General features: G+C 67.0%; 1 protein-coding gene across 1 annotated transcript; it reads left to right on the top strand.

Annotated features, from left to right (window-relative positions):
• Window positions 1–575: 575 nt before the first annotated feature.
• On the top strand, window positions 576–12,024 carry FRMD1 (FERM domain containing 1). The gene is made up of 13 exons (XM_055591454.1): window positions 576–614; window positions 681–783; window positions 918–1,033; window positions 5,774–5,864; window positions 6,336–6,415; window positions 6,693–6,769; window positions 7,563–7,749; window positions 8,203–8,358; window positions 8,604–8,669; window positions 9,475–9,649; window positions 9,921–10,226; window positions 11,474–11,556; window positions 11,821–12,024. Exons 1-13 carry the CDS (start codon window positions 576–578, stop codon window positions 12,022–12,024), a joined length of 1,683 nt encoding a protein of 560 aa, XP_055447429.1.
• Window positions 12,025–18,569: the final 6,545 nt, after the last annotated feature.

The raw sequence follows: 18,569 nt of genomic DNA, 5'->3' as shown, positions 1-18,569 counted from the left end.
CCCATTGTGGGCGGGCGCAGGGTGGGCATCAAGGGGCAGACGGAGCCCAGAAGGCCTTTGCATCTCCCCGCCCACAGCCCACGCCTTCCAAGCCCTGTGGGGCGGGACGTAAGGACAGAGAGAACCAAGTTCCCCGGAACGGCCAGCTGCCCTCCGGGGCCTCCTGTCTGTGGCCTGGAAGCCTCTCCCAGCCCCACTCAGAGGGGCAGCTCAGGGCCCCCGGGCTCACCTGGGGTCAGACACTCGGCGTGCTGGCCGGCGGTGGGGGCGGAACCCACCTGTGGGCCCGCCTGTTCCCTGCGCTCCCAGCAGCTGAGAGGTCAGGAGCTCCACTCTTTAGGGCCTCCGGCCGGCACGGGACAGTGACCCAAACCTGAAGGCCAGGGCAGCCTTCGGGGAGACCTTGTCTGGGGACTGGCCTGGCTACCTCTGGGTTCACCTCGCTCCAGGTGTGAAGGCAGGCGGGGAACCATGGGCACCTGGGGCACCTGCCCCCGGGATGCCCCTCCAGCTCCTCCAGGCTTCCCCACGGTGGCCCTGGGTCTGCGGTCCACGTCGGGGGCCTTGGGGCCATAATGGGGCCATGCCCAGTCCTCAACCTGGAGGAGGAGGTGGTCCGCCGGGGAGAGGGGTCAGCGGGAGCAGGGTGGAGCCAGCCACTGTGTTTATTTGCATTCCAGGCATCGCAGCTACTTAGGAGCCTGGACCTTGGCCTGGCCCCAGTGCCGGCGTTTGCCCAGCCAGAAGCTCACAGGGCGCTCGTCCCCGGAAGCTGGCAGCTGGGTGAGTCTGGGTGCGGCGCCCGGCCTGCGGCCAGACGGCAGAAGAGGGCCCTGTGCGTGGGGACACGCGGCCCCGTCCCTCTGGGGGCACGCTGGCTGCCACCGCTTCCCGGCCCTGACGAGTCCTCCCCACAGAAGCAGACGGAGGACCCTGGTCCCGAGAACCGCGCGCGCCCACCGGGATGGCAGCCGAGCTCCGGGAAGTCCTGGTGCTGCTGCCCCTGCGGGAGCGGCTGCGGCTGGCCGTGCGGGTGAGCGTGTGCGGGTGAGCGTGTGTGGGTGAGCAGAGGGCAGCAGGGTTGGGGACGGGGGTGAGCGTGGAGGGGAGCAGGGCCTGGGGATGGGGGTGAGCGTGGAGGGGAGCAGGGCCTGGGGACAGGGGCGCTGTGGGTGAGCATGGAGGGGAGCAGGGCCTGGGGTCAGCAGGGGCCGGGGTGAGCGTGGAGGCGAGCAAGGCAGGGCTCTGCCTGGGGACAGCATGGGTTCAACCTATACCACTGGCCGCCCCACACCCCAGAGAAATGGACTCTGGCTCCAGCCGCCTTCATGGGGCGTGTGTCCCTCTTGCTCTGCAGCCCCTGGCTGTGGCTGAGGCTCAACACAGCCTGGAGCCCATGTCAGGCTGTGTCCTGGGACTGAGGGCTGCCCTCTCCCCCTGTGGTGCCCCGCATCCTGCTTGGTGCCCCTGCGGTGCCCCGCGTCCTGCCCTCTCCCCCGTGGTGCCCCGCATCCTGCCCTCTCCCCCTGCGGTGCCCGCGTCCTGCCCTCTCCCCCTGCAGTACCTGCGTCCTGCCCTCTCCCCCTGCGGTGCCCGCGTCCTGCCCTCTCCCCCTGTGGTGCCCCGTGTCCTGCCCTCTCCCCCTGCGGTGCCCAGCGTCCTGCCTGGTGCCCCTGCAGCGCCCAGTGTCCAGTGGGCTTATTTTGTCCGAGGGTCCCATCCCTTCTGAAGCCTCATCCCGGGACCTGGAGGGGTTGGGAGTGGACTGTGGGCAGCTGGGTCATAGGCCTGGAATAAGCACTACAGCTGGTTAGGGGACCAGGCTGAGACCCGGGCGATGAGAGTCAGGCCCCTCCCGCCCTGTCTGTGAGTGACCGTGAGGTCCTGCCTAGGGGAGGAGACCGCGGTCCGTCCTCTCATGAAGGGGAAAGTCGCGTTTACACAGCAGGTGTCCTCCCCAGACCCCAGAGCTTCCTGGCTCTCAGAACAGTGCCGTCACACGACCCGGGGCCTTCCTCCCCTCCGCCCTTCACTGTCCACTTCCGGCGTCCCTAGTGGCCAGGTTTCTCCTGAGGTCTCGGTCCCAAGTCTTCAGGGAGGGGCTCTCACACAAAGCCGCCCCCCAGCCCCGCCTCCCGCATAGTCCTGCCCTCCTCAGCGATGCCCACCGTGCGGGCCTCCCGTGGACACGAGGCTCGGACCCTGGAGCCCCCGCCTTCCCTGCGAAGGGCAGCCCCTGAGTGCTGGGCCGGGGGCGTGGGGCAGGGCTCCACCGGACGGTGTCCTGGGGCTCTCACGGCTCAGGCCGTCCTCTCAGGAGCCGTGTGCACTGCCACTTATGAACGCTCAGCAGGCACGGGGGCACAGCGGGCACGGGCCCCGGGCGGAGGCTCTGAGGCAGCGAGCACCCCGCGGGCTCCCAGCAGACGGCCCGAGGTCTCAGGCCGAGAAGCCGCTGTTGTGCCCGTGGCAGGGGTGATGTGCGCCGACTCTGGGTCACGAGTCGTCTGTGAGGACCGGCACAGCCCTGGGGACCAAGCTCACCTCCCCACCGCCTGCCCCAGGGACCCTCCGCAGGCAGCCTCGGGGCCCCTGCGGGCGGCCAGCACCAGGCACGCAGGCGGGACGCTGCTCGCTCCGCTGTCCCTGGAAGGGGCTCCTGGAACACAGGAGGGACCGGAGCCTGCCCCCAGCACCCTGACAGGACGCCCCGGGGAGCGGCTGGCATGCGGGGCGTGTGGGGCCTGGTCTGAGCACGCTGGTCTGAGCGGGGGCACACTGGGCAGGTGGCCGCGGCAGACTCAGAGCCCGCCCCTGGGGCCTCCGGCGTTCGGCGGCTGGGGGTCAGTGACGGGCCGGGCGGTTCCAGCCGGGACCTTGTCATGGCTGCCGTCAGGGACGGGGTCTCCCACTCGCCCTGGGTGCTGAGCGGAAGTGACGCGCCTTCAGGTTCTTCTGCGCCTGGTGTGGCCCTCAGGGCGGCCGCTCTCCCGGGGGTCTGAGCTGCAGGCTCCTCTGACCCATCCTCTCTTCACCGTCCGGCCCAGGGCAGCCCCTTCCACGCTGACCCGAGCCCTGCTGTGTCAAGCTCTGCCCGCTCCCTTCGCCCTTCCCACACGCAGCCCAGGGGCCCTCCCCCGCACTGGTGTGACTTCCCAGATGGGGAAACTAAGGCCCAGGGTTGGGGGGAACTGGGAGCCCAGCTGGGAGCCCAACCCTGTCCCAGAGCCTGTGTGCGAGCTCGCTGGTGCAGGCCTGGCTGCCCCTGCCCACGGGGCAGGGCCCTGCTGTGGTGGGCTGCTGGGGAGGGAGGGGGCAGCCCTCACCTGGCCAATGAAGGGAGTGATTCTGATGGTCATCCCTGACCGTGAGGAGGAAGCTCCTGCTTCTGCACCTCCTTCCTGGGAACGCGGGGTGGAGGGGGCATGGGAGACAAGGGTGCAGGAAGCTGCCGTCCACAGGGACGCGTCTGTCTCGCGAGCTCAGCTGGCACGGGTGCTCGGGCCCCAGGCATGGACTCTGTCTCTCTTTCCTCGCTGCTCCCCTCGCCGGCCCGACCCGTCTTAGTCGACTTTAGAGGCACAGAGACGGGCCTAGGGAGCTGGCTGCTCCCGGAAGGGGAGTCCTCATGGAAGGGTTTTTGGCGTTGGTGGTGTTCTGTTTCTCAGTTGTGTCCGACTCTGCGACCCCATGAATCGCAGCACACCAGGCCTCCCTGTCCATCACCAACTCCCGGAGTTCACTGAGACTCACGTCCATCGAGTCAGTGATACCATCCAGCCATCTCATCCTCTGTAGTCCCCTTCTCCTCCTGCCCCCAGTCCCTCCCAGCATCAGGGTCTTTTCCAATGAATCAACTCTTCACATGAGGTGGCCAAAGTATTGGAGTTTCAGCTTTAGCATCAGTCCTTCCAATGAACACCCAGGACTGATCTTTAGGATGGACTGGTTAGATCTCCTTGCAGGCCAAGAGACTCTCAAGAGTCTTCTCCAACACCACAGTTCAAAAGCATCAGTTCTTCAGCGCTCAGCTTTCTTCACAGTCCAACTCTCACATCCATACATGACCACTGGAAAAACCATAGCCTTGACTAGACGGACCTTTGTTGGCAAAGTAATGTCTCTGCTTTTGAATATGCTGCCTAGGTTGGTCGTAACTTTCCTTCCAGGAGTAAGGGTTCACTGTGTCCTTAGAGCTGCTGCAGGCCGTGGGGAGGGGGCAACAGGAGGACTTGGGGGAGGAGGGGAGGGAGGTGCTAGGTGTGGCCCCGCCCACGTGAGCCTGGCTCCACAGGGACCCTCGGGGGCAGGTTCCCTGGAGGACGCATGTCTAGAAGGAAGGTGAGCCCGACAATGCAGACACAGAGCTCGGCTGTGGCGAGCCCCACAGGCTCCCCGCCCGGGCCTGCAACCCGGGGCCAGCTTAGTTCCAGGCACGTGCACGCCGGGCTGAGAGCACGGGCACGCCGGGCTGAGAGCACGGGCGGACCCCGCGTTTACCTGCACTGCGGCTTCACACCGAGCGTCAGGAGACAATGGTTGGGAAGACCCAGATGGTGAATCACCATCCTGGCAGGCTGAGGGACCGACCCTCAACAAGTCAGATGGACAGTGGCAAGGCCGGCCCCCCAGGAACTGACCACTAAGAGGCGGGACGCCCCTCTGAAGACAGTGTGGGTGCCCTGATGACAGAGCTTCCCGACGTCCCAGGAGCCATGGCCTCCCCAGGAAGCCTGCAGCAGCGTCCTCGGACACCCCAGGCCAGGCCCCACGCTCACCACGCGGGGCCACTGCGCTCCAGCCCCACTGCGCTCCAGCCCCACGGCCGCCCTGGGGTGAACGGGTCCATGACCTGCAGCCTCCACAGCCAGCCTCCCACGCACAGACTCAGCGCCGCAAGGTAGCTTCCATCTGTCGGGCCCAACCACCAGCCCGGGAAACGCAGACGGAGGCCCAGAGGCACCCAGGAGACATGTTGGCCACGGGGGACAGCACCTGGGTGCCCCCAAGTTGAGGCCTTGAGCTCTGTCCAACCAACAAAGCAGGAAAACGCTGACATTCGTGAAACCACTGGGAATTTAAACCTGTGGGATGTTTGGTATAATGGGCTTTTTAGGCGGACTGAAGCGTTTTTGGACTGAAGCATTTTTGGACAACAGAAAGCAGACGGAGCGAGCGCACGCCCTCCCCTGGGCACACGCGGGAGAAGGGCCGCTTGGGTTCTGACGGTGCAGGGTGGACACATACCCAGGACGGGCCGCGCGGAGCTGGGAGGGGCGGGGAGGCAGCAGGGCTGGGGGCTCGGCCTGGGCCTGGAGGCCAGCAGGAGGCGCCTGTGGCAGGAGTGCGGCAGGGGGAGCCACAGACCACCCCCCCGCACCAGAGGCTCCTTTCAGGGGTGCCCAGGAGTGGCCTAGTGACGTTGGCTTAGGGTGGGGAGGCGTGGGGGCACCCAGCCTCCGTCCCTGGAGGGGACGGGCTCTCTCTGGGGTCAGGAGGCATGAGGACACCCAGCCTCTGTCCCTGGAGGGGGCGGGCTCTCTCTGGGGTTGGGCACCCCCTCCCTCTTTCACAGGAGGCCCACTGCATGCAGGGACACCTGGCTGTCAGCCCAGGAGCCTCCGGGGACCCTGAGCGTTGACCCCGCTGGGTGGGAAGCACCTGAGCCAGGCCCCTGCGCACCAGCTCTGCTCGGTGGAGCCCCTCCTTGCACCCCCGCCCTCCCAGGGGCTACCCTGCTCTGCGCCCTGAGGGCCTCCTGCCCCTCCCACAGGTGCAGGCCACGGGGCGTGAGCTCTTTCAGCAGGTGTGCGACCTGACCGGCATCAGGGAAGCCCACTTCTTCGGCCTCAGCGTGGTCAGAAGTAAGCAAGCACCGCCCAGCGACCCCGGGACCCCGACCCGTTCTCAGGGCAGGGGTGGGGGGCGCTCGGGGCAGACGATCCCCGGCCTCTGCCTGGTGCCCCGCTGTGCCATGCTCCAGGCGCATGGGGGGACTCCTCCTCACTGCATCAGAGCACACACGTGCTCACACAGGCACAGTCACACACACACTTGCACACATAGTCACACACATACTCAAGTATCCACATGCACACATGATCACACTCACGCACACCATCTCACATTTACATGCTTCTACATTCATACCCATGCACCACTCACACACACTCACATTATACTTACATGCACATTCTCGCATGCACACACTCACTCACACGTGTTTACACATTCTCACACTGGTGCACACAGGCACACGCACGGCGGCACTCATGTGCACGCACACACTCACACACTCCCAGCACGCTCTGCCCAGGCCCTGCCTCTCTTCATAGACAACGAGCATGTCTTCATGGATCTGGAGCAGAAGCTCAGCAAATACTTCTCCAAGGACTGGAAGAGAGAGACACGCGGAGTAAGTCAGAGCCTGGGCTGCTGGCCCTCGAGCAGCCCGTCCCCTGGGTCGTGGCATGGAGTCGGTCTTGAGGGTGCAGGCGAGTGCCCCGACTGTTTTGGATGCTTGCTTTCCCCTCTACCAACGTGACATAAAGCCACGAGCAGCCCGCAGGACACACGTGGGCTCAGGCTGGTCTGCGGGGATGGGGGTGGTGGCTCCGTCCGGCACACCAGCCGGCGGTCAGCCCCCACCCCAAGGCCTCACTGAGGCCTGCGCTCCACGCTTCCAGCCCCAGGGCCGTGGCAGGCCGGGCGCCCCCTTCGTGGCCTTCCTCGGGGTGCAGTACTACGTGGAAAACGGAAGGCTTATCAGGTAGGAGCTCGCTGTTCTCATGCCGTCCTGGAAGGTGATGAGCTGTCAGGCCACAGCCACTGAGGCTGGAGGGGAGGGTGGTGGGCAGCCGGCGTTTCCAATCAGATGCGTGTGAGGACCAGGGTACAAATGAGCGCATTTCAAGCGCACATGTCTTTATGCCCTGGGCTTAGGCTTTTCCCCAGTGGGTGGGGCAGGGTCTGAGTGTTCCTGCGCAAGTGGGGGGCTGCTCTCCTGCTGGTGCCCCCCCGGGTGGGCACATTGCAGGCTCCTCCTGAGCTCCTGGGCTGGGTTCCTGAGAGAACCCCCTGGAGCCTGTGTGGGGTAACAGGGGCCCTGGAACCCGGGCCTAGGCCTGGGGGTGAGCAGGGCCTGGGTCCAGGAACCACCCCCCAGCGTGTGAGCTGGGCCCCCACAAGCCTGCCCAGGTGTGCGAGGTTCTGGAAGAGTCTCAGGGTGCGATCAGGCAGGTTGGGGGGAGGGAGGGTGGCCCTGTGCCATGGGGCCAGTCACGCCACTGGTGTTAGAAGTGGACTTGGCCCTGGGTGCCCTGCCCCCTGCGGTGCAGGGAGTGAGCAGAGAAAAGGGGCCCACCCTGGGGCGTGGGCGGCTGCAAACCCATCTGCAGGCCGGTCCCTGGGCCCTGCTCACCCGGACTCTCAGGAGCCGCACATCCACCTGTGCCTGCCCCGCCGCCAGGCCCGGAGGGCCCGGGGTGACCGGTCGGGGTCCAGGAGGCCGAGGGACGCGGGGGTGGCCCCTGAGCCCGGCCCGCCCGCCCGCCTGCCCGCAGGGACCGCGCGGCCCGGCACCTGTACTACCACCACCTGAAGGAGCGCGTGCTGGGCTCGCAGTGCGTCCACCGCGAGGAGGCCTACTTCCTGCTGGCCGCCTACGGGCTGCAGGCCGACCTGGGCAACCACCGCGGGTTAGCGCACGCCGGCCGCTACTTCCAGCCGCAGGCCTACTTCCCGCAGTGGGTGAGGGTCTCTCTCCCTCCCGGGGGCGGGGGTCCACGGGAGGGGGGGAGTGGGGGTGAAGGGCAGGGGAACGGGTGGGGGTCGGGTCCGGGGAAAGTTCACGGAGGCGGGAGAGTCCACTGGGGGCGGGGGAGGTTGGGGGCATCCACAGCGGGGCGGAGCCCATGGGGGGCGGGGTCCACCGGGGCCGGGAGTCCACAGGGGTGGGGGGGCAGCGTCCATGGGGGCGGGGGTGGGGGGACCACGGGGGTGAGGGGTGAGGGGGGAGTCCACCGGGGGGCCGGGGGTGGAGTCCACGTATGTGAGGGTATCCACTGGGGGCGGGGTATCCACAGGGGGCGGGGTGGGGGCGGGGAGCGGGAGGAGTCCAGGGGGGCAGAGTCCACGGGGGGCCAAGGGGGTCCATCGGAGAGGGGCGGGCGCAGGCTGGACCAGGCTGCGGTCCGCCCACAGCTCATTGCCAAGAGGGGCAGCGCCTATGTCCTCAGACACACGCCCGCCCTGCACCGCGAGCAGCGCGGCCTGAGCCCCCGGGAGGCCGAGCTGCGCTTCATCCGGGAGGCTTGCCGGCTGGAGGACGTCCCCGTGCACTTCTTCAGGCTCTACAAGGTCCCTGCCGGATGGGGGGGGGCACGCCTCCCCAGGGCCGGGAGAGGCTGAGCCACCGGGGCCCACCAGGATGGGGGAGGGGGTCAGTGTCCCCACAGCCATCCCGGGACCATGACCCAAGGCCAGAGGGGAAGCGGGAGGAGGCCTGGGGACCCCAACTCAGCCTGCAGACTCCCCGATCCACCACTGAGGATCTGTGGGAAGGTCCATGGGCCTCGACCTCACTGACATCCGTGTGCCTTTAGGATAAGAAGGACGACCGACCCACCGTCGTCCTGGGCCTGACGCTCAGAGGGGTGCAGGTGTTCCAGGTGACTGCAGGGGCCCTCTCCCCCGGCCCCACCCCAAGCGCTGGCCTTGCCCCTCCCCTGGCTGACTGTGGACGCGGCCGACTGCTGTCTTGCAGGAGGTGAACCACACCCCACAACTGCTCTACGACTTCCCCTGGCCCCACGTTGAGAAGCTGGCCTTTCTGGTGCGTGTCCGAGGGTTAAGGTTAGGGGGTGGGCCTCTGCCCCCAGGGGAGCCTGGCAGACGCTTGTCCTAAAGGGCATTGACCAGGCACGTCATCACCCACGAGGGCAGGCCCAGCCTGAGGTCTGCTTCGGGGGCGGGGGGCGGTCAGGCCTTGGAGACAGTCCCCGCCCTGGAAGCGCCCTCCTGAGGGGCCAGCTGCCCGGTTCTTGTCACCAGGAGAACTTCTGCCTCCTGGGTGGGGACAATAAAGGAGTCAGCAAGGGGCCATGGAAACCCTGTACCACGGGTTCCACTTGTAGACCTCACGGCTGGGCCTGCACCCGGCAGGGGCGGAGGGTGGGCGCTGGGGGTGGGCTGGGCCTGGCACCTGGCAGGGGCCGAGGGTGGGCACTGGGGGCGGGCGGGCCATCGGCTCCTTCTCAGGCCTCAGGCACCCCACATGCTGTGGGCCCAGGGGTCCAGACTCCCCCAGCCCAGAGCAGAGGGCCCCACGCTACAGCTGCTCTCAGCCCCCAACCCTGCTCCAGGCGAAAGCGGAGAGCGAGACAGAGACTGGGAGGGAGCCTCCCAGCGCCAGGCCTGGCCATGCCGCCGCCTGGTTTCCTCGTGACGTCACAGCCGGGACTCCTCTCTGCTCAGGGCGAGAGGTTCGAGCTCTGGCCACACGGGCAGCCCGCGGCCCGGAAGCTTGTGTACCACACGGGCTGCGCCTGGCGCTCCCGCCACCTGCTGCACCTGCTCCGTACCAGCCACCAGCTGCACCTGGGCCTGCAGCAGGCGCGCCAGCAGCCGCAGCAGCTCGAGGAGGCGGAGGGTGCGTGCCATCCCCACCCCGCCCGCAGGCCGCCCGTGTGCCTGCGCTCAGGCTGAGACGCAAGAGCCCTGGGGCAGAGAGGACGAGGCCGGGTGACAGCTTCCGCCCGGGCTGCGGGCGGTGACGGCGGACACGGGGGCCCTGCTCTCGGGTGGCACTTCCCTCCCCACCACCACACCTCCGGGGAGGCCTTGGCTCGAAGGGCCTGGCGGCGGGCTGGACCCCAGGGCTTCCCGCGCTGTTCTCACGGCCGCTGCCCCTCCCCGCACAGAGAAGCAGTGCTACCGGGAGTCCTACGTCAGTGACGCGCGGGACGGCAACCAGGACCCGGAGCCGGCCGGCAGCGGGGACCACGCAGGGGCAGACCAACGTCCCCCGAGTCTCTGCTCGCTCCTCTCGGCCGGCAGCTGCTGCAGCTCCCACGCACCGGCCTTCGAGGTCGACCCCCAGCGGGCGGGGCCCGAGGAGCCCGGCGAGATGTCGGTGGACGACCCCGAGGGGGTTGCGGCGCTCCCCAAAGAGGAGCCCCCTTGCAGCCCGAGCACCAGCCGGAGCAGCCCTGGCTGCGGCGGCAGAGGTGGGCGCGCGGGGTCCCCCCGGGGCCAGGGGAAGCGGAGCCTGCCACCCGGCTAGATCCTGGCTGAACCATCGCTGTGGGCACCACTGGAGGCCAGGGTGTGCGTGACCCTGGTTCCTGGGCACTCGGTCACATGGCAGTCCCTGCACCAGGGGGCAGACGGGGAGGGGCAGGGAGGACCGGGCTCCCTGCAGCCACGGCAGGTGGCGGCCCCTGCCCCCCTGAGCCGGTCCCTTGTAGGGAGCCGGCCCGGCCATCACCCCTCGTTAAAGACCCCACCACGGGAAGGCGTTCCACCAGCTTTCTCTCTTGCTGCCCCCAGGGTTAGCAGAAGTCACGTGAGGGGAGCCCACTGATCATACTCTGCCACTTGTGGGAGTCCCAGGACCAAGAGCCCACCCAGCTTAGCGTGGTCCTGGTCCTCAGAGATGCTTCCACAGTAGGTCTGGGAGTGGGGGGCCCTGAAGGGGTCACCCCAGGAAGGTTACACAGACTCTGCCAGTCCCTGGGTATCTGTAGCACCTTGGAGAGTGGACGTGATGAGTGCAAGGGCCCCGCCACCCAGGTCCACCTAGAGTCACCCAAGGTTAGGCAGGGGTACCCAGCACCACCCAAGGCCACCCAGAGTCACTCAGGTCACCTAGGGTCACCCAGCATCATTCAGGATCACCCAGTGATCACTCAGTATCACACCCAGGGTCACACAGTGTGTTTGGGTCAAGCCGCCCTGTCCACTTCACCTTCTGAGTGTCTGGTCCTCCGGTAAAGGACAGATTGGCCTCCATCCCTGAGGTGTTGTCCGAGCGTGTGATCTGTGATCCAGCGTAAGCAGTAATGTTAGTAATAGTAACGTGGCGTCTTCCTGGATGTCAGAGCTTGGACAACCTCAGCAGCCAGGGTGGAAGGAGGGGCAGCGGGAACTGGCAGGCAGGTGTGGGGGTAGGGGGGCTCCTGGGGGACCATCTGAGGGGAGTAGCCCAGGTCGCCCACAGAAGCCATCGTTTCTTAAAGGGGCTCTGACCCCTCGCATGGGGAACGTGTGTGATAGTCTTTGGGGTTGCAGGTGACCTGCAGGCAGGGGTCCGAGGTCACAGACCGCCGCTCTGCAACCCCAGGCCTGGGGGTGGGTGGCGTGCGAGCCACAGACGTGCCCAGTCTGGTCTCCGAGGCGGGTCCTGGGGTAGGCCCCCTCTGCCGGGAGCAGGGGGGTGTCCCCAGGACCTGCTCACACCCCCTTGCCCCCGCAGCCTCCCCACAGCAGCCGCTGGCCGTGGTGCGGGTCACGCTGGTCAGCATGAGGGCCCCGAGGGCGGAGGCCACCCTGCACCAGGTCGGTCCCCCATGGGCCAGGCAGCTGGCTCTCTCCCTGCTCTCCAGTCAGGCCAGGGGCCCCCCCAGAGGGCCTACGGGAGACTTGGTGGGCAGTGGAGGGCGGGTGAGGCTTTGGGGGACGAGGCAGGTGGGGGACTGAGAGCTTGGCCTGGAGTATGGGGGTCTTCCTGGGTGTGTGTGTGAGTTAAGGGGGGCGGGAAGTGGAAGGGAGCCAGACCATGACGGGGCAGCTACGGGACAGCCTTGTGGTCTCTGCCTGCAGATCCTGGAGGCCAAGGTGGCAGCTGGACACGCAGACCAGCACAGTCGAAGCCTGGACCACACGCGCCCTGAGCCCGCCCCACGCCCAGCACCCCGCAGCCGTGCCCTCGGCCGAGCGCTGGACCCTGGGCTGAGGGGGTCCGTGAACTCCCTGTCCCCCAGCCGGCTCCAGAAGGACCAGCTCCCGGAGGAGTTTGTGGTGTAGACGCCTCCGGGGGCTGCTTCACCACCGTGGGGCTCGGTCCAAGCCACCCGCTCCACCCGCCTGGGGCTCTGTCCCTGCAGCGTGGCTCCATCCACTCGGGGCTCTGCCCGCCCCCCGGCTCAGTCCCTCTGTCCACCCGAGCCGCCACCCCGAGGCCCCCACCTCCCTGGCCACACTGAACGCGGCCTGTTCACCTGCACAGGTGTGGGCCAGCTCTGACTGCCAGGCCTGGAGGTGCCCAGCAGGCCTCACCTGCCCTGCCATGGGGACCATGGCCAGTCTGAGCTCCTCCCATCCGCCTCCAGGAGGCAGAAGCCAAAGCTTGGGGGTCCGGTCCCCGCTCAGCGGGGTGTGTGCTGACTCCAGCCTGCAGGGAAGGGGTCTTAGCAAGCTTCCCAGGAGCCTGAAGCTCAGGGTCACTGTCGTGGTCACTGCACTGGCCACAGGCTCCCCAGCCCACCCTCTCTGCAGCACCTGCCACTCAGTCCTGGGCCCGCTGGACAGAGGCCCCTGGGGGAGGTGTTGGCCCAGCTACGTAGGCCCAGACCCCCGGTGGACCCCACCCTGTCTGCTGTGTATACAGGAGGCACTGGGCCTGGAACCGCAGGGCTGCGTGGACACTGGTCCCGGGAGCTCATGAATCTGGCGACAGGAAGTGGGAGGGGCAAGCTTGGCCACAGTCCCCTCTGAGGGGACGGAAGGAATGTTCCAGAAGGAAGCCTTGAGTGTCCTCCTTTTGCGTCACAAGTCAGGCTCTGAAGGAGGCCCCCTGCCCACCTCCAGCCCCAGTGTCCGTCCGGCCCCAGGCCATCTAGATGTCAGGCAGCCCTGGCCTCTGGTCGGGTCAGCCCCGGTCACCACAACCCTGGGCCGTTTGTGGCCACCGCTCCCTCCCCGCATCAGGAGGCCGAGCTGGAGGTCGGGGGAGATGGAGCGAGACCTCCCCCTGAGCTTCACCACCTCTTCGCTTGGCATCACTGGCGGCTGAACGGCTGAGTGGCGTTTCACAGGGATTTCTGGAAAAGCACGCTGAGAGACTTTGACCCTCGCTGGAGGCTGCACTGTGGGTGCCTGAGAGGCAGGTGAGGCCCAGCGTCCTGCTTGGTGTGGGCCCGCCGGGCGAGGGGTGCCGGGAAGTCGGGCTGCAGATGTGCTGTCTCCCGTCAGAGTCAGGGCGGCCACCCCTGGGCTGAGACACGGCCCCGCCATCCCACCCGGAGGGCCCTACGTGTGTGGGCCCTTGAAGCCGTCCACCTGAAGGCTGGTGCAGAGGGGCTGGGCTGGGCCCAGCTGGGGCAGGGACCCGCCTCGTGCTGGCGTTCTGTCTTCCCAGACGTTCCGGTGCACGTCTCACCTGCCTCCTGACCCCAGATGGGCCCCTGCCTCCCTTCCAGAGGCTCTGGGGGGCCGCTCTGGACAGGTGGGACTCCACTGGCAATGCCAGCCTGAGGCGGGTGACAGGCACCTGGGTGCGGGCAGTGTGGCTTAACCCACTGCAGGTCCTCCGGCCTTCCCCCTTGCAGCCCTCCGCCCTCTTTGATTGCACTGACCTGTGTGGTTCCAAGCGCTGTGCCCGAGATGGCACTGTCCCCCCAGTTCAGGATGGAACCTGAGCCCAGGGGGCAGAGGGTGCAGCCCAGTCTTAACTGGGCCTCTGGGTCCTTTCTGTGAAGGGAGTCTTGTTTGTGCACACACCGGGCACAAATAAAGAGCTGGATGCTGGCCCGTGTCTGCACCTGGACGGCCCGTGCTGGGTGGGCAGGGAGGCGCGGCCACACTGGTGCCCAGTTGTCCTGGTGAAGGTTCCTGGGTTTCACCCTGTGAGGAAACAACTCTGTGTGGCGGAAGGAGCTTGGCAGGAAGGCCAGCCCTCGCCATTGGAGCTCACATTGATCTATTTCCTTTTTTGAAGAAGTGTGACAAGAAACCCACCCTCACCTGTGGTGTGGGGTTGCTCAAGGGGCTGGCCAGCAGAATGACCTGGGCCAGTCAGGGCAGCCTCTCCCCTAGGCGGGAGTCACCCAGGAGGTCAGGTGCAGCCCGGGGAGGTGGCACACGGGGGCAGCCCTCCCAGCGTGCAGTGTGGTCAGCACCAGGGTCCGCTGTGGTGGGACTGGACCTCTGGGGCTGCCCGTCAGTCCTGGGAGCAGGGGGTGCCCACACGCCCGGCTGGGCTCCTGCAAACAGGGCTCCCAAGGACACCCAATGCTGTGGCCACACGATCAGGCGGCGAGGACGGAGGCGGGGCACCCGGGGATCTCAGGTGGGGGCGCAGCCCCGCTTCTCTGCGAATTCCTGAGGTCACACCGGGACGGTCCTCGTGGTAGGACACGAGGCCACATCTGCCCTGATCCGGGGTCCACGATGATCTTTTTTCCTATAAAGGAGCTTGTGGGAGCGAGAGCCCAGCCCGATGAACTGCTTTGCTGTCGCGCAGAGCTGAGCGTCAGGTTGGGGCCAGGACCCACACACACCCCTAGGCGTGCCCGCGTGTGCACACGAACGCAGGCGCATGTGATGAGTGGACACGGAGCAGAGGAGGAGGGACGCCCTCTTTAGAGCTCCCGCCCGAGCTTGAGGAGTGGGGCGGCCAGCACAGGGCGCTGCGGCCCTGGGGGCGGGGCTGCCTTGGAGGGGGCGTGTCTGGTAAAGGGGCGGGGCTCGGGGCCTGTTGGGAGCGGTGCTGTCTGCGGAGGGGCGGGGCCCGGGGCGGGGCCTGTTGGCGGCGGCGCTGCCTTGGAGGGGGCGTGTCTGGGAAAGGGGCGGGGCCCGGGGCGGGGCCTGTTGGCGGCGGCGCTGCCTTGGAGGGGGCGTGTCTGGGAAAGGGGCGGGGCCCGGGGCGGGGCCTGTTGGCGCGCGCTGCCTGCGGAGGGGGCGTGTCTGGGCGGAGGGGCGGGGCCTGTTGGGGCCAACGCGTCCAGCCTGCCCTTCTGTTACCCTGATCCAGTCCAGCCTGGCGGAGGGCTGCCAGCGCCAGGGCCGAGGGAGGCCGGCCCAGCACCCTGTGTCCTCGCAGACGGAGGCACCGCTGCTGACCCGGAAACCACCAGATCTCCGTTCCTATTTCTGCGCTCCCTCTGGGCCTTGTGGAGACGCAGAAAACTGTGCCCAGTGTCCACTCAGCAGCAGGCCATCTGTGGTGGTTGGGCAAGTACGGGATGGTCAGAGGCCGGGAGGGGCCTCGCTGTGGTCGCCAGCCCCTCCCTCAGCAGCCTCCCTCCGTCTCTGCCCACCAGGGGGCAGCAGAAGGCCAGGGCTGGAGCAGGAGAGGAAGGAGGCCTCTTAAGGACATCAGAAAAACCATCCTTTCATTTTGCCTAAATTAGACCAAAGGCCTTTCAGGCAAAGCAGATACTGGAGAGACCCAGAAAGACAGCTGTGAGCGGTGGACGGGCTGTGGTCTTCACAGAAAGCCATCAGGGCTGCTGGTGGACCGACTCACCCTCACCCGAGGGCTCTGCGGGCCCCAGGGCTGTGGCAGGGGGCTTCCTCACATGCCTCCCTCCACACTTGTCAGGACGGACAGGGAAGCCCCCAGGTTCCTTCTGGACTGTGAAGCATGGGCAGATGGCTCAGGAAGTACAGGCCAGACATGACCACAGCTCCCCCAGCCCTGCCAGCTCGCTTTGATGGAGGTCACACTGAAAGCGGGTCATCCTCACGAGAGACCCGAGGGCTTGCTCAGGGTTCGCTCCCGGGCCAGCCACCAGCTGCTGGGGCCTGGGAGCCTGCATGCTGATGATTCCCCAGGGGACGCGGCTCCCCAAGGTGCCGCCCCACGGGAGAACCGGGAGGCGTCCCCCAGCTATGCTCAGGGGACTCAGGGCAGCCATCCCCCCACCCAGGGCCCCTGCGGTGTAGACTCCCCAGAGCCGGCAGGCGGGGCAGGGCAGGCTGACCGCCAGGCCGGCAGGGCTGGGCCTTGGGCCCCGCTGGCATGTTCACTGGGTGACACCGTTTGGAAAAATTTGCAGAACCAGGACTTTTCTAACCGTTAAGTGATTAGGCTGGCTGTGTCTCCACCTAGCTTGCGTTCCATGACCCTCCCCATGGTACAGTTTGGTGGGAAATACCCGCAGGGTTCACAGTGACCGCCAGGAGGACCCCCTGGCCGCAGGCTTGGCCAGGGGATCTGGGTCACGTCTCGTGAGGACCTTGACCTCCGGTGCCGGGCTGGAATGGCAGGAAGGCAGGCCCTCCCGTGGGGGGTGAAGGGGGCCGGCCCAAACCTCAGCATCAGGAGACTCGGGAGAAAGCAGTGTTTTCCTGGATCAAGGACTCATCAAAGACACACCAGAAAGGGCGGGGGTGCGGTCGGACAAAGTGGTGGAATGCTGTGCTTATTTGTGCTATTTGAAGGCTTTTTAGAAGCTTTGACATTGTGACCTGATGGTGTCGAGCTTTTCTCTGTGTCTGCGAAGCCCGTTCTCTTCCCGCAGGAGGCCGTCACTCTCTGTTTACAAATGTGAGATCAGGCGGCAGGCCCAGACCCCTGGGCCCACCAAGGCCCTGGCTCTCAGACGGGATGGGTCCCAGCGCCCTCTGCTTCCTGCTTCCCCCATGGGGCTGGATTCCCGTGAACACAAACCCCACTTTCCCCCAAGAGCAAATGTAGAAACATACCCACCATTCATAGACCTCGGCCACTGGGAACGGCCTCGGCGCCTCAGGAAACTCATGGGCGTGGCTGGAGGTGGGGCCTTGGGGAGGTGGGGGGCTCGGGGAGGTGGGGTGGGGTGCATCACAGGACTTGGGCGCTGGGCGGGCAGCTCGGCCTGGCGCTGGGCGAGCGTGTCCAGGAGGCAGGTTCCCCAAAGTGATGACAAGGCCCCAAAGCAGGTATCGGCATCCTGAGGGCGGGCAGCTCCTCCCTCAGCCGTCCCTGCATCAGGCCCTCCCGGGACGGCAGGACGGAGGCACCTGGGTCTAATGGGAGGTTCAGTGGACACGCCTGCTCTGGTGTTCGCTGTGCCCTGTGCCCGTGGAGGCTCACTGGGAGGGTCACTCAGAGCCTGGCCCAGGGCCGCGCTGTCCCCTGGGGGCACAGACCACCTTGGCAGCCCGGCCCTGAGCGTGTTCTGTGGACGGCTTCTTGGCCCTGCGGGGCCCGGGGTGGCCTGTCCCCGTTTTCGGGCGCCTGCGGCCCCAGCTCCCCCTCCACAGCAGATGCAGGACCAGCAGCAGTCCTGCCTGGGAAGGCTTCCAATCCGCCCCCAACGCCTGGTCCCACTAGTGGGATTCCGAGCCTTGGCCAGCAGGCGAGGAGCCGCGTGAGAACCGGGCTCCCTGGAGTCACTTCCACCTGCTTAGGGCCGAGCCTTGACGCCTTCAGGGCACGTCTCAGAGCCGCGGGCAGGGGTCTCAAGCTGGTACCGCGGCAAGGCTGGGGTCCCAGGACCTGCAGTGCCAGGAAGGCCTGTTCCTCAAGCCCGCCGCCTCTCATCCACACCTGCTGCTCACACCCCACCGGACACTCCTGGGCGGCGACCCTGCAGGCACTGAGCCCGGGGCACCGCCCTGCAGGGTCAGGCAGGATCACGCCCGCCGCTTCACCGCCATTCTTGGCAGGAAGGCCGCCGGCATGTGAATCTAGGGAGGCTGACGCCAGTGCACTCGCCACAGTGCTGAGCTTTCACCGCTGCAGGACAGTCTGTCTCCATGGCCACACTGCTCGCCACACCTGAGTTGTGAACATGAAACTCTCCCGCGTTGTTCTGCTTTTGTAGCCACGTTCGTGCCGATGCCGCACACAGAAGCACGTCCACGCAGCCCTTCTGTGTAAACTGTCCCGTCTCACTGATCCACCTCCCGTGGAGCTGACTGTCTATATTAAAAACCGCGAGTGCAGACTGGTCCCTTCAGTTCCAGCCCAGCCCCGCCACTGGGGGCGCCTTCTCCCCAGGGCACCCCGGCTCCCTCTGTCCCGGTGCCCCTGTCTGTCTGCCCACTGCCCTGAGTGGGCCTGGCCTGCTGGCCACCAGCTGGGCGAAAGCACAGCCTCGAGCAGCAGCAGTAGGGCTGGGAGGCCGGTCAGTGACCTCGCCCTGGGCCCGGCCCTGGGCATCCTCAGGCTGGTAGCTTCCGTCAGGGCCCCGCCGGGCACACCCGCACCCAGACAGGCTCAGACTGAAATGCTTTCCCCGACGCTCAGTGGGGACGGACTGGAAGCAGAACGCACTGAAGCCATTTGGGCCAACAGGGCCACCATCAGCCGTGAGGGCTCCAAGCCTGTTTGGGCCTCACGTCCACGCCAGAACCCACCGCAGGCCCAGGGCCGGTGGTGTCTGCGATTCCCCCAGGCAGCCCCCTTCTGCCCCCAGCGCTGGCCCCTCCGGTCCCCGGGGAACCATGTCCTGGCGGCCGGGACACGCGGGAAGCATCCCCTGGCCGTTCCCTCCAGCGGTCGCCACCCTCCCGTCATGGGAGCCCCAGTGGGGTCCAGCCTGAGACACGGGGGGTCACTGTGGAGAGGAGCCCCCTGGGCTGGGCCAGCGTGTGCCCCCTCCTGGAGGTGCTGGCTGTGCTGGGCGCTGCCCCGGGCCCAC

The sequence above is a fragment of the Bubalus kerabau genome, chromosome 9, assembly GCF_029407905.1.
Source record: "Bubalus kerabau isolate K-KA32 ecotype Philippines breed swamp buffalo chromosome 9, PCC_UOA_SB_1v2, whole genome shotgun sequence".
Taxonomy (NCBI): domain Eukaryota; kingdom Metazoa; phylum Chordata; class Mammalia; order Artiodactyla; family Bovidae; genus Bubalus; species Bubalus kerabau.
Note: the sequence above shows the minus strand (reverse complement) of the source record. Positions and strands in the feature narration are given on the sequence as shown.

Excerpts from the sequence above, each read along its gene's own strand:
- FRMD1 (XM_055591454.1), top strand. The coding sequence starts at position 576 with ATGGGGCCATGCCCAGTCCTCAACCTGGAGGAGGAGGTG. Across the intron at positions 615-680 it reads TCAACCTGGAGGAGGAGGTG|GCATCGCAGCTACTTAGGAG; the intron begins GTCCGCCGGGGA and ends TTTGCATTCCAG. Across the intron at positions 6,416-6,692 it reads GGAAGAGAGAGACACGCGGA|GGCCGTGGCAGGCCGGGCGC; the intron begins GTAAGTCAGAGC and ends TTCCAGCCCCAG.